This window comes from Panulirus ornatus, chromosome 12, assembly GCF_036320965.1.
Source record: "Panulirus ornatus isolate Po-2019 chromosome 12, ASM3632096v1, whole genome shotgun sequence".
NCBI classification, from domain to species: Eukaryota; Metazoa; Arthropoda; class Malacostraca; order Decapoda; family Palinuridae; genus Panulirus; species Panulirus ornatus.
In genome coordinates, this window is record NC_092235.1 from 20361521 (window position 1) to 20381235 (window position 19715).

The following is a 19715-nucleotide window of genomic DNA, read 5'->3' on the forward strand; positions in this document are numbered from 1 at the left end:
TAAGGGGATTCGGGTTGGGGATTGAGGTGACACTACATCACCTTCACTAGCCAGGGATCTGGGTTCGAACCCAGCCCAAAAAAAGTTGGGTTGGTCGAGGGTCAAGACGAACGACTTAGGATCTTCGACTTTATTGACGTATTTACTGTGTCATTGTTGTCTTAACGGTGTCAGTGGTCCGTGACCTCTCTCTCTCTCTCTCTCTCTCTCTCTCTCTCTCTCTCTCTCTCTCTCTCTCTCTCTCGACTATGGCACAAGAAGAACAAGAAGAGAGAGAGAGATAACTTCACACCTTATGATTTGACGAAGCCTATAACTTTCCCCGGAGAAGGTACAACCCCTCCCCCCCTTCTATACTTTCCCCAGAGAAACTACAACCCCATAAAAAACAACTTCCCCAGAGAAACTACAATCCCATTAAAAAACTTCCCCGGAGAAACTACAAAAACTTCAAAAACTTCCCCCGAGAAGCTATGATCACCCAAGAAAATTCCCCAGAGACACGAAAACCCTAAACCTTGTCTAGAGAAAGTAAAACCCCTTCCCCAGAAAAACCAGAACCTCTTAAAACTTTCCCCTGGAGGGGAAAGTAGGACCCCCCCCCCTTAAAGCATTCTTCATAGTCCTTTAAACCAGAAGACCTTAAATCTTTCCCTAAAATATCTAGATCCCTTAAAACGTTCCCCAGAGAATCCACAACCCCTTAGACTTTACCCCCAGAGAAACAACTTCAGAAAATTATCCACGCTGTTTTATTCTTAAAGAAATACCTTCTCATCTGAACTCTTTCCTTACCACTGTCCCATCTAGTTTCTCCCACCTCTATCCCATACAGTCCCATTCCTACTATCCCATTTCATCCGTCCCCCTTCTTACTATCCCATTCCATCCGTTCCCTTTCCTACTATCCCATTCCGTCCCTCCCCCACTCCCACAGCCCTCACTACCCAAAGGTCTATCCCGCTATCCCAGCGTCTCCCACCCTCCCCCCTCCCATCCCCCCTCCCCCCCTACCCACTTCCTGCCACCGGTCGCCCATCTGGCTAGCGGAAAGGAATGATTGCTCTTGGAGGGGAAGGGGTTGGAGGGAGGGGGGGAAAGGGGGAGGGGAAAGAGGGGGAGGGGGGTAATATAAGGGGGAAGGGATGGGACGGGTCGAGGAGAAAGTCCATCCCCTCCCCTTCCCCTCCTTCCCCTCCCTCCCTTCCCCTCCTTCCCCTCCCCTTCCCCTCCCTCCTTCCCCTCCCTCGTGAGGACAAAGTGATGATCACCTTGGGTAAAATCCTTTCCCCCCCCCACCTTCCCAAACCCCCCCCTAACACCCACGCTGGCAACGCTCTCTCTCTCTCTCTCTCTCTCTCTCTCTCTCTCTCTCTCTCTCTCTCTCTCTCTCTCTCTCTCTCTCTCTGTATGTTTGGCCATCGGCGTGATGTTTGCTTGTTGATATGTCTCTTTTATTCTCTCTTCCCTGATCGTCTGTCCGTGTGTCTGAGTGAGAGAGAGAGAGAGAGAGAGAGAGAGAGAGAGAGAGAGAGAGAGAGAGATTGAAAGAAAGAGAGATTGAGAGAGAGAGAGAGAGAGAGAGAGAGAGAGAGAGAGAGAGTGGGGGGGGAGACACAGGGTAGACGGTGGAACACAAAAAGAGAGATAATTGGAAAGAGAGGGGGAGGGAGGGGGGGGGGAGGGGGGAGGGGGGAGGGGTGTGTGGGAAGTGACGGTGTGGTGGTGGTGGTGGTGGGGGGGAGGGGGGGGAGGGGGGGTGGAACACCTTCAGACGTCCTTGGTCTGACCCCGTCACTCTCCCAGGGAGAGGGGGCGAGAGAGAGAGAGAGAGAGAGAGAGAGAGAGAGAGAGAGAGAGAGAGAGAGAGAGAGAGAGAGTCATTATTATCCAGGTATGAAATGATATATATATATATATATACCTCGCAAACGCGGGAGACAGCGACAAAGTATAATAAATAAAATAAATATATAAGAGAGAGAGAGAGAGAGAGAGAGAGAGAGAGAGAGAGAGAGAGAGAGAGAGAGAGAGAGAGAACAAGAGGGAACGTCGGTAATGAACTTAGGTTCAGGCAGAACATTCCTTACTTGTTCAGGTGGAAGATTAGCAGTTTTATGTGGTGGTCATTATATGTGTTGCTCAGTCGAGACAAGGGTGCGGGAGAAGGGAGAGAGGGGTGCCCTCTCGTCTCTCTCTCTCTCTCTTTTTCTTTCTCTCTCTCTGGCTACACCCTGAACAGCATTAAAGACAGCTCTACTGCCAAGCGAAGTAATGATTAATAACACTTCAAGAAACACTTGAAATAAACTGTTCAGTATGTATGTTGCCTGAAGAAAGTACAGTGCCAGGGTGGACATCAAACGTCGTGCCTGTTTTTTAACAAAGGAGACTGAGATGTTGAGCTGTGTTTTAGTTTGGTCTGTCTTCTGACCGTGGTCGGTAAAACGGTAGAATGTATATGATCAGAAAGCAAAGGGTGACTATATGCAAAGGAAGAAACTTCCTCAGCGAGAGAGAGAGAGAGAGAGAGAGAGAGAGAGAGAGAGAGAGAGAGAGAGAGAGAGAGAACATGATATACGAAAACGTCATTCGTATTAAGATCATCTTGTCTTCTACGAGAGAGTGAGCTCAATTAGGTACATTGTGCGAGCCTCTGGACGACCAGAAGGCGTCTGACATTGCACCACATAGATGTTGGTTAGTAAGAAAGCTGGATCCTCAAGTTGAAATACTTGGGAGACTGATTCGATGAACAGAAAAATCATATCAGTCGACTGAGAACAAAGGAAGTATGTCGGCGGCGCCATCTCGATATTGGGGTGGGGTCACTAGAGGCGTGCTTCGGGGCACCGGGTCTTGAGATCATTGCTCTTAATCTATGTAAATGAGTTACCAGAAGGGCTGGACTCGTATCTGAATATGTTTGATGATGATGGCACGGTAATGAGTAGCAGTGGAGAATGATGAAGATTGCAATTTGGCTCGCGAAGCTATCCCAACCCTCCAGAGTTTGGGTCTGAGAACAGAGGTTCGATGAAAGACAAGTCGAGGTGATGGCAAAGAAGTGAAATAGAGACGTTAGTGAAAGAATTATCGATCGAACAGGAAGTCAGTTGCAGAAATCTGTGTGTGAGAGTGACTTGAGAGTCGACATTGCGCCTACACTCTCATCAGTGTAAGCCATTTTCAGGGACACTGTAAAAGAGAGAACACGTTTGTCCACAAATATTAAAATTACATTTACGTCCGTCGATAAGGAAATAATCAATAAAAAGTCTTTCACAAATGTGTATTATTATGCCATAACTAAAACATGCTCCTAATGTTTGAATTGACTACACTTTTAAAGAAGGATTGAGAGATAGTAGAGAAGGTCCAGAGGAGGACGACAAAAGAGATGGTGCCAGAATGAAGAGGTTTGAGTTATGCCGAGAGGCTAGAGGCCATGTATTTACCCATTATGGAAGAGAGAAGATTAAAAGGCGACTTGATCACAACTTTCCAAGTTCCTTAACCATTCGGATGACACAGAGAATAAGACAATTTATGTAAATAGATGAAGCAACAAGAGGCCAAAGCGTGAAAATTAAGCTAGAGACAACTTCAATTTCAATTCTTTATTCGTTGACTAGCCAGAAAGATTGTAGTGCTGTCACAAGGTACTTGCTAGGGAAGATGTTAAGAAGTTCTTTCATAATACCAGAGTGGTGGATGAATGGGATTAGTGTAAGATGGTGAATGATGACAGAATAAGACTTTAAGATGTAGTATGAGAGTGGAGCTGAAGAGATGGGGGTCCATGAGTGCACAGAACTCCCTCCACATGCAATACAAATAAGTAATTACACAATATATATATATATATATATATATATATATATATATATATATATATTTATAATACACACAGACTCAGACACCTTACTGACCTGCAGGGCATCAAGGTCAAGAACGGGAAGTGGGTCGTGAAGTTTGTGTATGGGACGACCTCTCACGGACGACCAGGACGACTCTCTCCGGCCCTGTGGAAGAAGACATAGCGTCAGGTCACGCCAGGTCACATTAAGAGAATCATCATCACTTCATCATCTTCTTCCCCCCCTCCTCCCCATCATCACTAGAGGTGATAATAGGTAAGTGCTACGAAGATGTATCGACTTTGGGTGCACGTCTCTCGTCCTTGTCATCCATCCGTTGTGTACCCCGTTGTCCTTGATGTGTTTACAGTAAGTGGTGGCTGCTACTGACGATGAAGAAGTTAGGTACTGAGTAGAGAGAGAGAGAGAGAGAGAGAGAGAGAGAGAGAGAGAGAGAGAGAGAGACCACCTCCCCTGGACAGGCCCGCCGCCACATGTACACACAATAGTTCATAAGATGAACAAAGCAATTCCCATGTAATGTTGTTCCACGATTACCGACGCCTGTCTCGGCAAATCCTTTTCCCAGAGGAGGGCAGGAAGGGTCAACCCCTGAGAAAATAACCGGGATGATCGATCGTATCTGTCTCTTGGTAAGTGTGTGTGTGTGTGTGTGTGTGTGTGTGTGTGTGTGTTGAAAGTATACATTTATGTACATGGATATTGTGGTTTGTGATCAGGGTGCACGTTTGACCGCTGGTCTATCAAGGCTGTCTGAGGCCACACTCCGCAGCCTTCCTGCGCTCCACAGTCTGCTTGATCAAATGAACTTTCGGTACTTGTTATGTGAGTTCAGAATTTCGCCACTAGGGTGTCAATTATGTCTTCAACGTTGTAGATAAGTGAGTCGAACACTATCAAGCCCAGGATGTTGACACATTCAACTATTCTTCGTATGTTTGGAAGCTTTGGGGTATCGGGGCCTGAACATTCAGGAGGGTGAGAGGCGTGCACGGGATAGAGTTGATTAATGTGGTATGAAGGTTGTTTATGTGCCATCAATGGCTTTAACCAATTTAGACTGCATTTGACTGATGCGAAAGATTTGATGCTGTGCAACAGGTATTAATTTTTTTTAATCTAAAATTACCCATATTATTTTTATTACAATTAACGTCACATTTGGCAGTTTTTTCACATCCGGGATGGCAATCAGGGAATGGTTTGGTTTAATAGTTTAGATTGGGAAACGAAATCTAATTCATCCAGGATTTTCCAGACGTAAACCATAAGACATCTATCTTGTCCATGATTACAGGTCTGGGTGTTTCATTCGTTCAAAGAAGTCTTGCTGTATGACAGTTCGTGAGGGAGAACACACTTGTATGGGAGAGACAGATAAAAGAAGTCCTGATGGCCTATGACGAGGTTATGTGTTAGGGAAAGTAATAGTATCTTAAAAGTCTTATTCTGTACTGATAGCGACAGCAGAAGGTTCCTCCACCCACCCACCACTATAGATGGAGACAGGATAGTACAGCAGAAGGCTCCTCCCCCACCCACCACTATAGATGGAGACAGGACAGTACAGCAGAAGGCTCCTCCCTCACCCACCACTATAGATGGAGACAGGACAGTACAGCAGAAGGCTCCTCCCTCACCCACCACTATAGATGGAGACAGGACAGTACAGCAGAAGACTCCTCTTCCACCCACCAACCACTAGAGACGAAGACAGGACAGTAAAACATGAGACTCTGAACTCTAACGATCATCACCATCTCAAACAATTTCTCCCACCCTTCAGGATTCGAACCTTTCCCCGTATTAATACCTGGTGAATTATCATGCCTCATCTTGCCACGTCATCTCTGGGGATCTCTGAAACCCAGTCTACCACATCTTCTTTTTAAAGCTGTGTCGCTTGGTCTCCCCCGAGCCATCACTGAGGGTAAGGTCGTGTGGCGTTAACTGCACCCCAGGTCTTTGTGTGTGTGTGTGTGTGTGTGTGTGTGTGTGTGTGTGTGTGTGTGTGTGTGTGCCTGTGTCTCTTCCGTAATGCCTTGGTGTACGTTAACTTCCCGTATTATGTAAGAGAGGGTCTCTTTTTTTTCTTTTCTATTGTCTTTTGAAGTCCCCCTTTCATTTACCCGTCTTGGAACGGGGCAGCTGGACTGACGAGAGAATGAACCACTAGAAGTGCCTACGTTTTGATCAAAGGTGGGGGGGGGGGGGGGGGGGGGGGAGGTCATCATCTGAGTGTGATGACAAGATAGGGTGTGTCGTGAACACACACACACACACACACACCACGTAATCCTCATTTGATAAAGTCATACCAGCAATTTCACGAATCTCCCCCTATGCATTGAACTAGAAAATAGCTAGCCAGAAAATAGGTAATAACTAGCCAGAAAATAGGAAATAACTAGCCAGAAAATAGGAAATAAATAGCCAGAAAATAGGAAATAACTAGCCAGAAAATAGGAAATAACTAGCCAGAAAATAGGAAATAACTAGCCAGAAAATGATGCTTAATTTGCGCACGGGGGCGAGTGATATCCGGGGATCGACGTGGGGACATCTCGTGGCTGACAGTCTAAATAAATACCTTCGTCAGGAACATAACTTCGCTCCCGTAACCTTAAGATCTTGACAGATCCCGAAGCTGTCATTTGCGATGTCTCTCGGTAATGAGAGCAATAGCCCGTAGCTGTTTGCAGATACGTATCGCATCTAATAGACGTAACTGGCTAGCTATTGGCAGAGTCGTGGATAGGAGGAGCTGGCTAATCTGGTGGTCTTGGCTGTTGTCCAGGGCTTGGCTAGTTGTATGGCTATTTCTTTAGCTATTGGTTGGCTATTTGTGGGGCTGTTTACTAGTGGTTGGCTAGTTGAAGGGCTATTTTTAGCTAGTGGTTGGCTAGTTATGGGGCTATCTTTAGCTAGTGGTTGGCTAGTTGTGGGGCTGTTTACTTATGGTTGGCTAGTAGTGGGCTATTAAGTAGTGGTTGGCTAGTTGTAGGGCTATTTCTAGCTAGTGGTTGGCTAGTTAGAGCTATTAAGTTATGGCTGGCTAGTTGTAGTGCTGTTTTGCTTAAGGTTGGCTAGTTGAGGGCTATTAACTAGTAGTTGGGCTATTTTCTTAGTGGTTGACTAGTTGTATGGCTAATTGCCAGTGGTTGGGTATTTGTTGGGCTATTAACCATTAGTTGGCTAATTGTAGGGCTATTAGGCAGTTGTTGGCTAGTTGTGAGGCCATTCATTAGTGGTTGGCTGGTTGATAGGCTATTAGACAGTGTGTGTGTGTGTGTGTGTGTGTGTGTGTGTGTGGCTAGTTGCGGGGCTATTAGACAGTGTGTATGGCTAGTTACGGGGCTATTAGACGGTGTGTGTGTGACTAGTTACTGAGCTATTAGACCATGTGTGTGGCTATTTACGGGGCTATTCGACCTTGTGTGTGGCTAGTCATTGGGCTATTAGACGGTGTGTGTGGCTAGTTACGGAGCTATTAGACAATGTGTGTAGCAAGTTACTAGGCTATTAGACCATGTGTGTGGCTAGTTGCGGAGCTATTAGACCATGTGTGTGGCTAGTTATTGGGCTATTAGACCATGTGTGTGGCTAGTTACGAGGCTATTAGACGGTTTGTGTGACTAGTTACGGTGCTATTAGACCATGTGTGTGGCTAGTTACGGGGCTATTAGATCATGTGTGTGGCTAGTTACGGGGTTATTAAACGGTGTGTGTGGCTAGTTACGGGGCTATTAGACCACGTGTGTGGCTAGTTACGGGGCTATTAGACCATGTGTGTGTGGCTAGTTACGGGGCTATTAGACCATGTGTGTGGCTAGTTACGGGGCTATTAGATCATGTGTGTGGCTAGTTACTGGGCTATAAGACCATGTGTGTGTGGCTAGTTTCGGGGCTATTAGACCATGTGTGTGTGTGGCGAGTTACGGGGCTGTTGGACCATGTGTGTGGCTAGTTACATGGCTATTAGACCATGTGTGTGGCTAGTTACGGGGCTATTAGACGGTGTGTGTGGCTAGTTACTGGGCTATTAGACCATGTGTGTGGCTAGTTACTGGGCTATTAGACCATGTGTGTGGCTAGTTACTGGGCTATTAGACCATGTGTGTGGCTAGTTACGGGGCTTTAAGACCATGTGTGTGGCTAGTTACTGGGCTATTAGACTATGTGTGTGGCTAGGTACAGGGCTATTAGACGGTGTGTGTGGCTAGTTACAGGGCTATTAGACCATGTGTGTGGCTAGTTACGAGGCTATTAGACGGTGTGTGTGGCTAGTTACTGGGCTATTAGACGGTATTTGCGGCTAGTTACTGGGCTATTAAACCATGTGTGTGGCTAGTTACGGGGCTATTAGACCATGTATGGCTAGTTACTGGGCTATTAAATCATATGTCTGGCTAGTTACGGGGCTATAAGACCATGTGTGTGGCTAGTTACTGGGCTATTAGACCATGTGTGTGGCTAGTTACTGGGCTATTAGACCATGTGTGTGGCTAGTTACGGGGCTTTAAGACCATGTGTGTGGCTAGTTACTGGGCTATTAGACTATGTGTGTGGCTAGTTACTGGGCTGTTAGACGGTGTGTGTGGCTAGTTACGGGGCTATTAGACGGTGTGTGTGGCTAGTTACTGGGCTATTAAACCATATGTGTGGCTAGTTACGGGGCTATTAGACGGTGTGTGTGGCTAGTTACTGGGCTATTAAACCATATGTGTGGCTAGTTACGGTGCTATTAGACCATGTGTGTGGCTAGTTACTGGGCTATTAAACCATATGTGTGGCTAGTTACGGGGCTATTAGACGGTGTGTGTGGCTAGTCAGCTGCAGAGCTTTCACACGGTCAGCAGGCCACAGATCAGGACGACCTTTAGCTAAGCTGACCTTGGCCACTCGAGACAAACCCCCCGGCCGCCCGCCTCCCCTCCTGTATTTACACAGGTTTTGAAAGTGGTGCTTTGTGTGTGTGTGTGTGTGTGTGTGTGTGTGTGTGTGTGTTGTGTGTGTGTGCGACCGACACACCTGATGTATAAAACCAGGCGACCTATAATTGAAAACGGTCTCTTCAAAAAAAAAAAAACAATGAAAAAAAGAATTTGCTTTAAAATCCGTTAATGTAATTTCGGTACAGGAGATGCCATTAGGGGGGGCAAAACCCCCCTTCCCCCCCCACACACAGGATGCGGACGGCTTGGTGTATCGTAATGGCCGTGTTTGAGCAGCAGAGGTGATCTAACACACACACACACACACACACACACCCAGCGAAACCCTCTACCCTGACCTGATTATTCGAGCATAACACAACATGGCAACCCTGGTCAGCGTCCCAGAGACGAGCGCCTCCAACACACACACACACCCACACCGTCTGCACTGCTCGTTCACTCTTTAACTAGCCTCTTAATCACCGTAACTAGTTTCTCGAACGAGTCTCGCTAGTGTCGAGGGGTAATGGTGGATGTGCTCGTCTACATATCTCTAAAGATAAGGGGCTCGAGGGCAACGGGGGATAGATAAACAGCTGTTCGTTTGGCCATGGTTCACAAGACGGTGTTGCCATATGGTGGCCTTCAAAATAGTGATGGCTGCTCCTGCGTGGCGGGGTGTCGGGCTGGGGGCCCAACTGACCTGTGTGTGTGTGTGTGTGTGTGTGTGTGTGTGTGGACGATTCTACGTCATTTTTATCCTTATCTTCCCCATATTAAGAGATGTGTACTTTCTAACTGCCGCGAACTGGGGAATTGGCGGTTCTGTGTGTGTGTGTGTATATATATATATATATATATATATATATATATATATATATATATATATATATATATATATATATATATTCCAAAAGAAGGAACAGAGAAGGGGGCCAAGTGAGGATATTCCCTCAAAGGCTCAGTCCTCTGTTCTTAACGCTACCTCGCTAATGCGGGAAATGGCGAATAGTATAGAATATATATATATATATACACACAAAAACGAAGTAAAAGACAATACACATTGGAGGAGTGTGTGTGTGTGTGTGTGTGTGTGTGTGTGTGTGTGTGTGTGTGGTCGGTTATCACAGATTATAGTAGATGGCCATATTGACGAGGGGGGAAATAATCATTTCTCATGCCATTTTTTCATTCTGTTCGTCATGAACACATCCACTGGGGGTCAAGGACGAGGGAAGGGGGGGCGGGGGGGGCCTCTTAAGTCATGAGCGACAGATGGTGGATGCCTGCGTCCTTGTGTGTTCTGTACACATGACCTACGAGGAGGAGGTTTATATGTCAGGGTCATGTGTATAGGTATGTATATATATTCCCTTCCTCTCTCTCTCTCTCTCTCTCTCTCTCTCTCTCTCTCTCTCTCTCTCTCTCTCTCTCTCTCTCTCTCTCTCTTCCTCTCTCTCCTGGTCCCATATGATACACCGGTTACGTCTTACTATCGTATATCGGTCGACTCATTTGAGTATATCAGGATAGATTTATAAGTCTATCGTATATCATGAAAGGTTAGAAATGTTAAGTATTTGTTGAATGTTAAAGACATGATACATGATACTCACGTGGATACATAATATTCATGTGAATACATAATACTTGTGTGAATTGATAATGTACTAGACAGCATTCACGGGCACGCAAGGGTCGAGCGTATAGGTTCGAATCCTGGTTGAGGCATTCGGTCCACAGTCAACCCAACTGTTCACCCAACCCCTAAGGTGTTGGTCGATAAAATGGGTACCAGGCTCAGGCTAGAATATATATATATATATATATATATATATATATATATATATATATATATATATATAAATTCATATTTGAAATAACACAATGCATTTACACTTACAACAGACGAACAGAAGAACAAAGAGGAGGAGAATGAAGAGTTGAAAAGAAAAAAAAATCTTAAAGGAAAAGAGAAGAATAAGTGTTTATATTGAGAGAGAGAGAGAGAGAGAGAGAGAGAGAGAGAGAGAGAGAGAGAGAGAGAGAGAGCAAGAAACGATGATATATGGAACGGGAACTAGAAGAAAACGAAGATATTTGGAGATTTCGAATAAACAAAGAAAAAAATCCAAAAAAAAAAAAATATATTTTGAAAAACAAAAGAAATCTGCTAATGAAATAAACCAAAGAAAAAAAAAAAGAGGGAGAGAAGCGGCATGGAGAGGTTGAGGGAAAAATACTTCAAAATACAAGCGGGAGGACGAATAGATAAATAGATAATGAGAAGGTAGAGAGGAAGAATAAAGATGATTACCCTTGAGAATATAACTGATTTACGATCGGGACCGAATTATCAGCGATGATCCAGAAGAAAATAGAGAGAGAGAAAAAAAGAGAATAAATCTTGCTCAAAGGTCAGAAAGAAGACGTTACGAAGGAGGGAACTGGATGAGGACGAATGGAGATAATGATAGAGAAGAGATAGATAGTGAAGAGGTAATACGTAGACAGACTGGCTCATGTCTTGTGTGGATAATACGTAGACTGGCTCATGTCTTGTGTGGGGGATAATACGTAGACTGGCTCATGTCTTGTGTGGGGGATAATACGTAGACTGGCTCATGTCTTGTGTGGGGGATAATACGTAGACTGGCTCATGTCTTGTGTGGGGGATAATACGTAGACTGGCTCATGTCTTGTGTGGGGGATAATACGTAGACTGGCTCATGTCTTGTGTGGGGGATAATACGTAGACTGGCTCATGTCTTGTGTGGGATAATACGTAGACTGGCTCATGTCTTGTGTGGGGGATAATACGTAGACTGGCTCATGTCTTGTGTGGGGGATAATACGTAGACTGGCTCATGTCTTGTGTGGGATAATACGTAGACTGGCTCATGTCTTGTGTGGGGGATAATACGTAGACTGGCTCATGTCTTGTGTGGGGGATAATACGAGACACTGGCTCATGTCTTGGGGAGGGTGAGGGAAGCGGGAATAACTGATTAATTACGTAACGGTTATTAACTCATTTATTGCTACAGATGTGAAGACAATTAACAGTTTTGCCACCAGATTATATGACTACGTTCACTTATTTTTTTTTTTCTTCTACGTTGCAATAAAAGTAAATATTGTATTTCCGGGTGTGCGAACAGTTTAATGAATCGAATCTATTGTACTTTGGATGACTTGGGGTGGGGGGAGATGGGGGGGGATCAATGAACGGGGTGGGGGGGGATCAATGAGGGGGGGTGTCCCTCCAGACTGAGTTACCGTGGGTGGGGGGGCGTTCCAAAAAGGGGGGGCGCAAGGGGGGGCTCCAGACTGGGTTACCGTGGGTGGGGGGTGTTCCAAAAAGGGGGGGCGCGCAGGGGGGGCGCTCCAGACTGGGTTACCGTGGGTGGGGGGGCGTTCCAAAAAGGGGGGGCGCAGGGGGGGGCTCCAGACTGTGTTACCGTGGGTGGGGGGGGTGTTCAAAAAGGGGGGGGCGCGCAGGGGGGGGCTCCAGACTGTGTTACCGTGAGTGGGGGTCGGGGGGTTTAATGAGGGGTGGAGGGGGGGAGGGCAGCTCCAGACTGGGTTACTATACGTTTTCTGACAACGCCAGAAACGGGGAAAAAACAGTTTAGTGAAACAAGTGGCGGGGGGGAGTGTGTGGGGGAGGGGGATAGGAGACAACAGTTTAGTTTAAAAGAGAGTACAACAGAGAAACAGAAGACAACAGTAAAGGTTAAGTTAGAATGGAATTGAATGGGAGGTAACAGAATACAGCTGTTTAGGGCAATTGGAATCAACAGATTACGACAACAGATAACAGGAGGCAAGAACAACAGGAGTGAAATCCCAAGCAACAGTCAAGGGAAGCAAAACTCGACATCCCAGAGCAACAGAAGCCAATAGGCTAGGGCAACAGAAGCCAACAGACCAGGGCAACAGAAGCCAACAGACCAGGGCAACAGAAGCCAACAGACCAGGGCAACAGAAGCCAACGGTGCAGGGCGACTGAGGCCAACAGACCAGGGCAACAGAAGCCAATAGAGCAGGGCAACAGAAGCCAACGGTGCAGGGCGACTGAGGCCAACAGACCAGGGCAACAGAAGCCAGCAGACCAGGGCAACAGAAGCCAACAGACCAGGGCAACAGAAGCCAGCAGACCAGGGCAACAGAAGCCAGCAGACCAGGGCAACAGAAGCCAGCAGACCAGGGCAACAGAATCCAGCAGACCAGGGCAACAGAAGCCAGCAGACCAGGGCAACAGAAGCCAGCAGACCAGGGCAACAGAAGCCAGCAGACCAGGGCAACAGAAGCCAGCAGACCAGGGCAACAGAATCCAGCAGACCAGGGCAACAGAAGCCAGCAGACCAGGGCAACAGAATCCAGCAGACCAGGGCAACAGAAGCCAGCAGACCAGGGCAACAGAATCCAGCAGACCAGGGCAACAGAAGCCAGCAGACCAGGGCAACAGAAGCCAACAGACCAGGGCAACAGAAGCCAGCAGACCAGGGCAACAGAAGCCAACAGACCAGGGCAACAGAATCCAGCAGACCAGGGCAACAGAAGCCAGCAGACCAGGGCAACAGAAGCCAACAGTCCAGGGCAACAGAAGCCAACAGACCAGGGCAACAGAAGCCAGCAGACCAGGCCAACAGAAGCCAACAGACCAGGGCAACAGAAGCCAACAGACCAGGGCAACAGAAGCCAGCAGACCAAGCAACAGAAGCCAGCAGCCCAGGGCAACAGAAGCCAACAGACCAGGGCAACAGAAGCCAGCAGACCAAGCAACAGAAGCCAGCAGCCCAGGGCAACAGAAGCCAACAGACCAGGGCAACAGAAGCCAACAGACCAGGATAACAGAAGCCAGCAGACCAGGGCAACAGAAGCCAACAGACCAGGGCAACAGAAGCCAGCAGACCAAGCAACAGAAGCCAGCAGCCCAGGGCAACAGAAGCCAACAGACCAGGGCAACAGAAGCCAACAGACCAGGGCAACAGAAGCCAACAGACCAGGGCAACAGAAGACTTCACACTTCATGCCACGCGAGACGTGGCAAGAGGGACCCCGGAAACCCCCAGCACAAAAGCCACCAGACCTTTAGTTCGAGTTTGCCCTCCGTGACGCACTGACTTACCCCTCTATTGACCGGAAGGATTAGCATTATCATCACCCCCCCCCCCCCCATAAAAACGTGCCTTAGCTTTAACACGCTAAAAAGCTAAAAAAAAAAAGAAAAGAAACTTAGCTTATCAAAGAACAGCTAAAAAAAGGAGCTAAAAGGAGGAGGAGGAGGAGCCCGCCATCAGCTGCTCAGCTGGTGATTTTGAAAGACGTGGGGCGAGGGGGGGGGGAGGGCGGGGAGGGGAGGGGGGGGGAGGGGAGGGGGGGAGGAGAAGTGCTGATTACGTCACGTCTTGCACGTGACGCCGAGGCTTGTAATCTCACGTTCCGTACACGTCTCCTGTGTGTCGGCCTTGTTACCTGTACCGAAGCCTTGTTAGCTCTGTATATATATATATATATATATATATATATATATATATATATATATATATATATATATATATATATATATATATGAGAAAGAGATGGTATCTGTGTGTGTGTGTGTGTGTGTGTGTGTATGTGTGTATGTGTGTATATGTGTGTGTGTGTGTGTGTGTGTATGTGTATGTGTGTGTGTGTGTGTGTGTGTGTATGTGTGTGTGCCCTCTTCCCCTCTCCTTCCTCTCCTCTGTTCTCTGTGGGCGGTAGGCTATACCGGTTCTGAGAAACACACACACACACACACACACACACACACACACACACACCTGCTTCAAGTAAGTTTTAGAAGCCTTTGTGCACGACAGTGCGACTCCCTGAACACGACGGTACGACCCCTTGGTTCAAAGACAAGGCCATCGTGCTTAAGAGGTCGTACCGTCTTGCTTCATGGTCGTACCATCGTGCTCAAGGGTCGTACCGTCGTGCTCAAGGGTCGTACCGTCGTGCTCAAGGGTCGTAACGTCGTATTCCGTGGTCATACCGCCGAGGTCCAGGGTCGTACCGTCATGCTCAAGGGTCGTACCATCGTGTTCAAGGGTCGTACCGCCGTGCCCAAAACACGTCCAAATCACTCTTCCCATATTTACCACAACAGCCACGAGCGACAGAGTGCAAAGGCACTAACAGAATCCAAACCTTTTTTCTGTGGGATCCAATCCTAAACCAGACTTCATTCGACCCTACGATTTCGTGTTTCTTTTTTTTTTTCGCATTCGCTACGACTGCTTTCTATAATTACAATACGTGTCGTAAGAGAGGATTTTCTTACGCGCACTTCTTACGTGCCTCCTGAAGGCGTCCTTCGAACTGAAACAATTGGGTTTGCTCATTGATACAAGGGGTTGGGGGACCATTTCCCACCTCCGCCCTCTCGTTTGAGAGAATAGAATTAGATAAAATATTATCTTACATAACTCTTATCCTTTATATTTTATTTTTTTTTCAAATTATATGGACAAAGTAGTTGATGTCTGTACGTACGTCTTTAAAACCATCTATCCCATTTTTGTTCCGAGGGGCAAAAAAAAAAAGTGAGAGAAAACGGTAATTAAAGCGGGAGAGACTATTGTAAAAAAATTTAGCACGCATCTTTGTCGCAGGATCGTCGAAAAACTCTGCGGAAAGCGGAATGATCATGGAATACAGCTCAACTCACTTTTGAATTTAATAAAAATAACAGAAAAAATAGGAAATACAAAATGAAGACATATACATATCGAGAAGGGAGGAATATATACATAGGTAAAATTGAACTTAAATGTCTTGTATCAATGTTAAAAGAACAGTGTCTTCATGAGGTGTTTTACGGCGTAACGACCCTTCGCTACGACGGTACGGCACACGAGTACGGCGTAACGGGCCTTGGGTACGACGGCACGACCCTTGAGTACAACGGTACGACCCTTGGGTACAACGGTACGACCCTTGGGTATCATGACCTGGCCTTTGACCAGGCTTTTAAGGATCAGGTCACAGCCCACGTTATTATAGTCGGTGATCGTACTGTCGTCCTCAGGGGGGTCGTGCCGTCGTACTCAAGGGTCGTATCGTCGTGTTCAAGGGTCGTACCGTCGTGTTCAAGGGTCGTACCGTCGTGCTCAAGGGTCGTACCCCGTGCTCAAGGGTCCTATCTTCATGCTCAAGGGTCGTACCACCGTGCTCAAGGGTCGTACCGTCGCATTCAGGGGTCGTACCACCGTGCTCAAGGGTCGTACCGTCGTACTCAGGGGTCGTACCACCGTGCTCAAGGGTCGTACCACCGTGTTCAAGGGTCGTACCGTCGTGCTCAAGGGTCGTACTACCGTGCTCAAGGGTCGTACCGTCGTACTCAGGGGTCGTACCGTCGTGCTCAAGGGGAGGGATGGGGGTGGCGGAGTGGAGTGGTTTCAAAACACAAGGGAAGTGAAAGAAATGACGTAATGAGAACCCTCACGAATCCAACATTTCGCCTCATACATCTCATGGCTTCTGCTGCTGCCTGGCTCAAGTATTATGAGGAAAGATGTCTGACACTCATGAACAAAAAAACAGCGTCTCCTCCTCATTCCAGTGAATGAGAAGATATCTTTTATGAAGAACTCCAGTGCATGAATCTCTCACGTCATCTGCTGTGCGCTCCGAACATATGGATTAAGAAAGAGCATATATATATATATATATATATATATATATATATATATATATATATATATATATATATATATATATATATATATATATATATATGTGTGTGTGTGTGTGTGATTTAAACTGTGGTGAAAATGGAATCTGGTGTCTTACATGCAGTGTCCAGAAACGATATACTAAGGCAGATGATCAATTACGTGATTGGCTGTGTGTTTGTGTGTGCAATTACGTACATGGAGGGAGATTGACACTAGGTGGGCTCCCATCTCGTGTGTGTGTGTGTGTGTGTGTGTGTGTGTGTGTGTGTGTGTGTCTTCCTTTGTCTGCCTGTCTGTTCACAGACACAAATCAGAATGACCAAGACGAGTGGTATTGACAGTGGATTGGAGCATGTTGAGCACACCCCCCTCCCCTTCACACTCCCCTCCCACTCCAATCCTCAGGGTGAAGGGGAGGAGGGAAGGGTGGAGGGTTAGGGGATGGGTGTTTGGGAGGGGTAGGTGAGGGGAAGAGGATTGAGATGGGGGAGGGGAAGGGGGAGGGGGAACAGTAAAGAGGGAGGGGGTGAAGGTGGGTGTGTGTGTGTCCTGTGCCATGACTCATTCGAACGTGCAAGAATGCTAGTTAGTGCAGGAGGGGGAGGGGAGAGAGGGAGGGAGTTGATGAGGGTGTTTGAAGGGGGAGGAGGGGGGCAGTGTTTTGGAGGGTGGGTGTGGGGGGGAGGTTTGAGTGGAGGAAAAAGAGGAGGAGGCGCCAGGGGAAGACAGGAGGAGCAGAGGATCGCTGTGGTGGTACCTTCCCCCCTTGTGAGGGAGGGGGGAGGGGGCGTCGTGGTGGAGGACTGCAAGAAAAGACGAGAAAAACGAGAGAGAGAGACGAAGAAATCTGGAGATGTTCGGCACTAACGTGTGAAGCACGAGAGATAAGTCTCGTCATGTCTCTCGCGATGAGTAATGCCTCCTCTTTTTTGAGACCAAGACGCCTTTTTTTTTGGCAACACTACATAACCATCACCCCCACTGGAAGTTACACAAGAAACACTGGAATATACTAACCCTCCCAGACGGGTCAGTATGGGTAGAAACACAAGCAATACAACTGTCAACACCCCGAACACTGGAGCTGACTGTAGTAGCAACAATACTACCAGTAACACAAGCAACACCTACATGAACTGGTGGGTTAGATCAACACCAGTAACACTAGCGTCATTAGCGTCATACCGACGATGGGAAATGGACAATTGGGTCGTTATGATGTCTCTTTCCTTCCTTACACCGCTAAGATTTGGATCTAAGCTTCACCTTCCCATGTCTTTCCACTTAGCTACGCTCTCTTCCCCCCTTAACTCCCCCTTTTTTTTTTTCGAAAAGGAAGTCTTCCATAGAAACACTTTTGATCATTCATCTCCAGATCTGAACACTAGGTCTATATAAGACCCGGACACATCTCATGACGGTCTGAACACCTAAGGAGAAGGGCGGTGCATCGGCAAGACGATTCGAACCTCCAACAGGAAGATCACAGCATCAGTCAAGATGGTCTGAAACCTATTTAGAACCTGTTGAAACCCACAGGATAAAAGATTCGAACACCTCTGCTGGGAAGGTCCGAACACCTAGCAAAGACTTTCTAATCTACCTAGCCAGAAGTTCTGAACACCTGGCTAGACGACCCGAAAAATGAAGCTAGAGGATCCGAACACCTAACTAGAAGGTTTGAACACCTACCCTATCATAAAGGATCTAACACTCAGGAAGATGGCCCAACAGGAGGATCTGAAGCCAATAAAAATAACGTATAGAGGGTTAAACACCGTCTAAATGGATATAAACAAAACCTGCGTCTGACGAAGGGGGTTCGACAGACCACGAGAACGAACACGGATCACTTGACCTTCGCCAGGCCCTCCTTAGTGACGTGGGTCTCTGGCGGTGGTGAAGAACTGGCCTGACACAGCCCACGACATTTTCACGAACTGAAAGAAACCCATGACTTTACGCCTTCCTAGGATGAAATAAACAACTCCAGAACTAACGAATAATGAAATTATATCTGTAATTAATCACCTGAACCAGTTTGGTATAGAGCCTTGTTTACATGTTCCATTAACTTCTTTATTACAATACCTTAATCCCATCCTGGGATAATAGGTTGGAGCAAAATCCCCACTTGTCATTGTGGCATGCCTGGAATATCTTTCTTCTGGGATATGAGGCGTACATTGCCCCCTGTGGGATGTCCCTGGGACTGTCATTACCCGTGGTCTGATCGCCAGCCTTTGTGGGATATGTAAATTGTCACGCCATTGTTTTTCAGGTCTGTTAAAATGCCGGGGTGAGATATCCTTTGTACTGCCATTGTGGACACTCCATACTCTGACATCCAGTTCCTACACTTTGACATTCTGGTATTCGGTATTATGTTAAATTGTCATCGCAGAATACATCATAAGCGAAATCTAGGATGTATCATACAATAGTGGACAGCATTGTCATCACTTCGAGAGAAACATAAGGTCTGTCGGTCTCTGTTCTCTGAGGTGTTCCTTCCTATGGATTAGCATCTTAACTAGTGACCTTATTTGCATTTCCCATGCTATGGTAAAAGCCTCTGTGTTGACCCTTGTCTGTATTTGGCTCTGCTGTGCTAAATGGAACCCAGCATTACGACAGAGTTGTGCCTTTGGGTTTTGTTAAAAAGATGAGGTGAGAGACAGGTTTGATATAGAGATGGTTAAGTAGGGAGGGAGGTTTACAGAGAGGGAGGGTGAGTAGGGAGGATGATGGAGGGACACAGATGGTTGTCATATAGAGGGAGGGAGGGAGGGAGGGAAGGGGCCGTCTCCCTCCATCCTGTTGGGACGATAAGAAGTGAAATGGTCGGGGGCATCGAATGATATCCGTTGAAGCCCAATAGATAATACTGGGTCTGTTGGCCCATTCGAGCACCAGGGTTCGGTCCTCGAGTGCCAAGGTTCGAATCCCTGAGCACGATGGGTGTGACCCGTGGATGCGATGTGTATGAAGGCCTGACCATCTCGACTGATCCCTCAAGTTTAAGGCAAAGGTCAGGTCACCTTACCTAAGGCTCGAACCATCGTACTCAAGAGGTCAGAATAGAGATGATGAGGAATAGAAAATGGATACAGAACAGAAAATGTCGTGGGAATGGAATCCAAGTGTAACAGAGGGTCACTGATAAGGGTTAAAGAACCGTA

The 19715-nt window shown here is 47.0% G+C and overlaps 1 protein-coding gene across 2 annotated transcripts in view; it reads right to left on the bottom strand.

Moving 5' to 3' along the window:
* The window catches only part of LOC139751830 (uncharacterized), a 138578-nt gene that overhangs the window by 36038 nt on the left and 82825 nt on the right, over positions 1-19715 (bottom strand). For both annotated transcript variants that reach the window (XM_071667451.1, XM_071667450.1), the window contains exon 2: positions 3933-4025. In XM_071667451.1, the coding sequence (XP_071523552.1) occupies positions 3933-4025 (93 nt within the window). The remainder of the gene's footprint in view (positions 1-3932; positions 4026-19715) is intronic.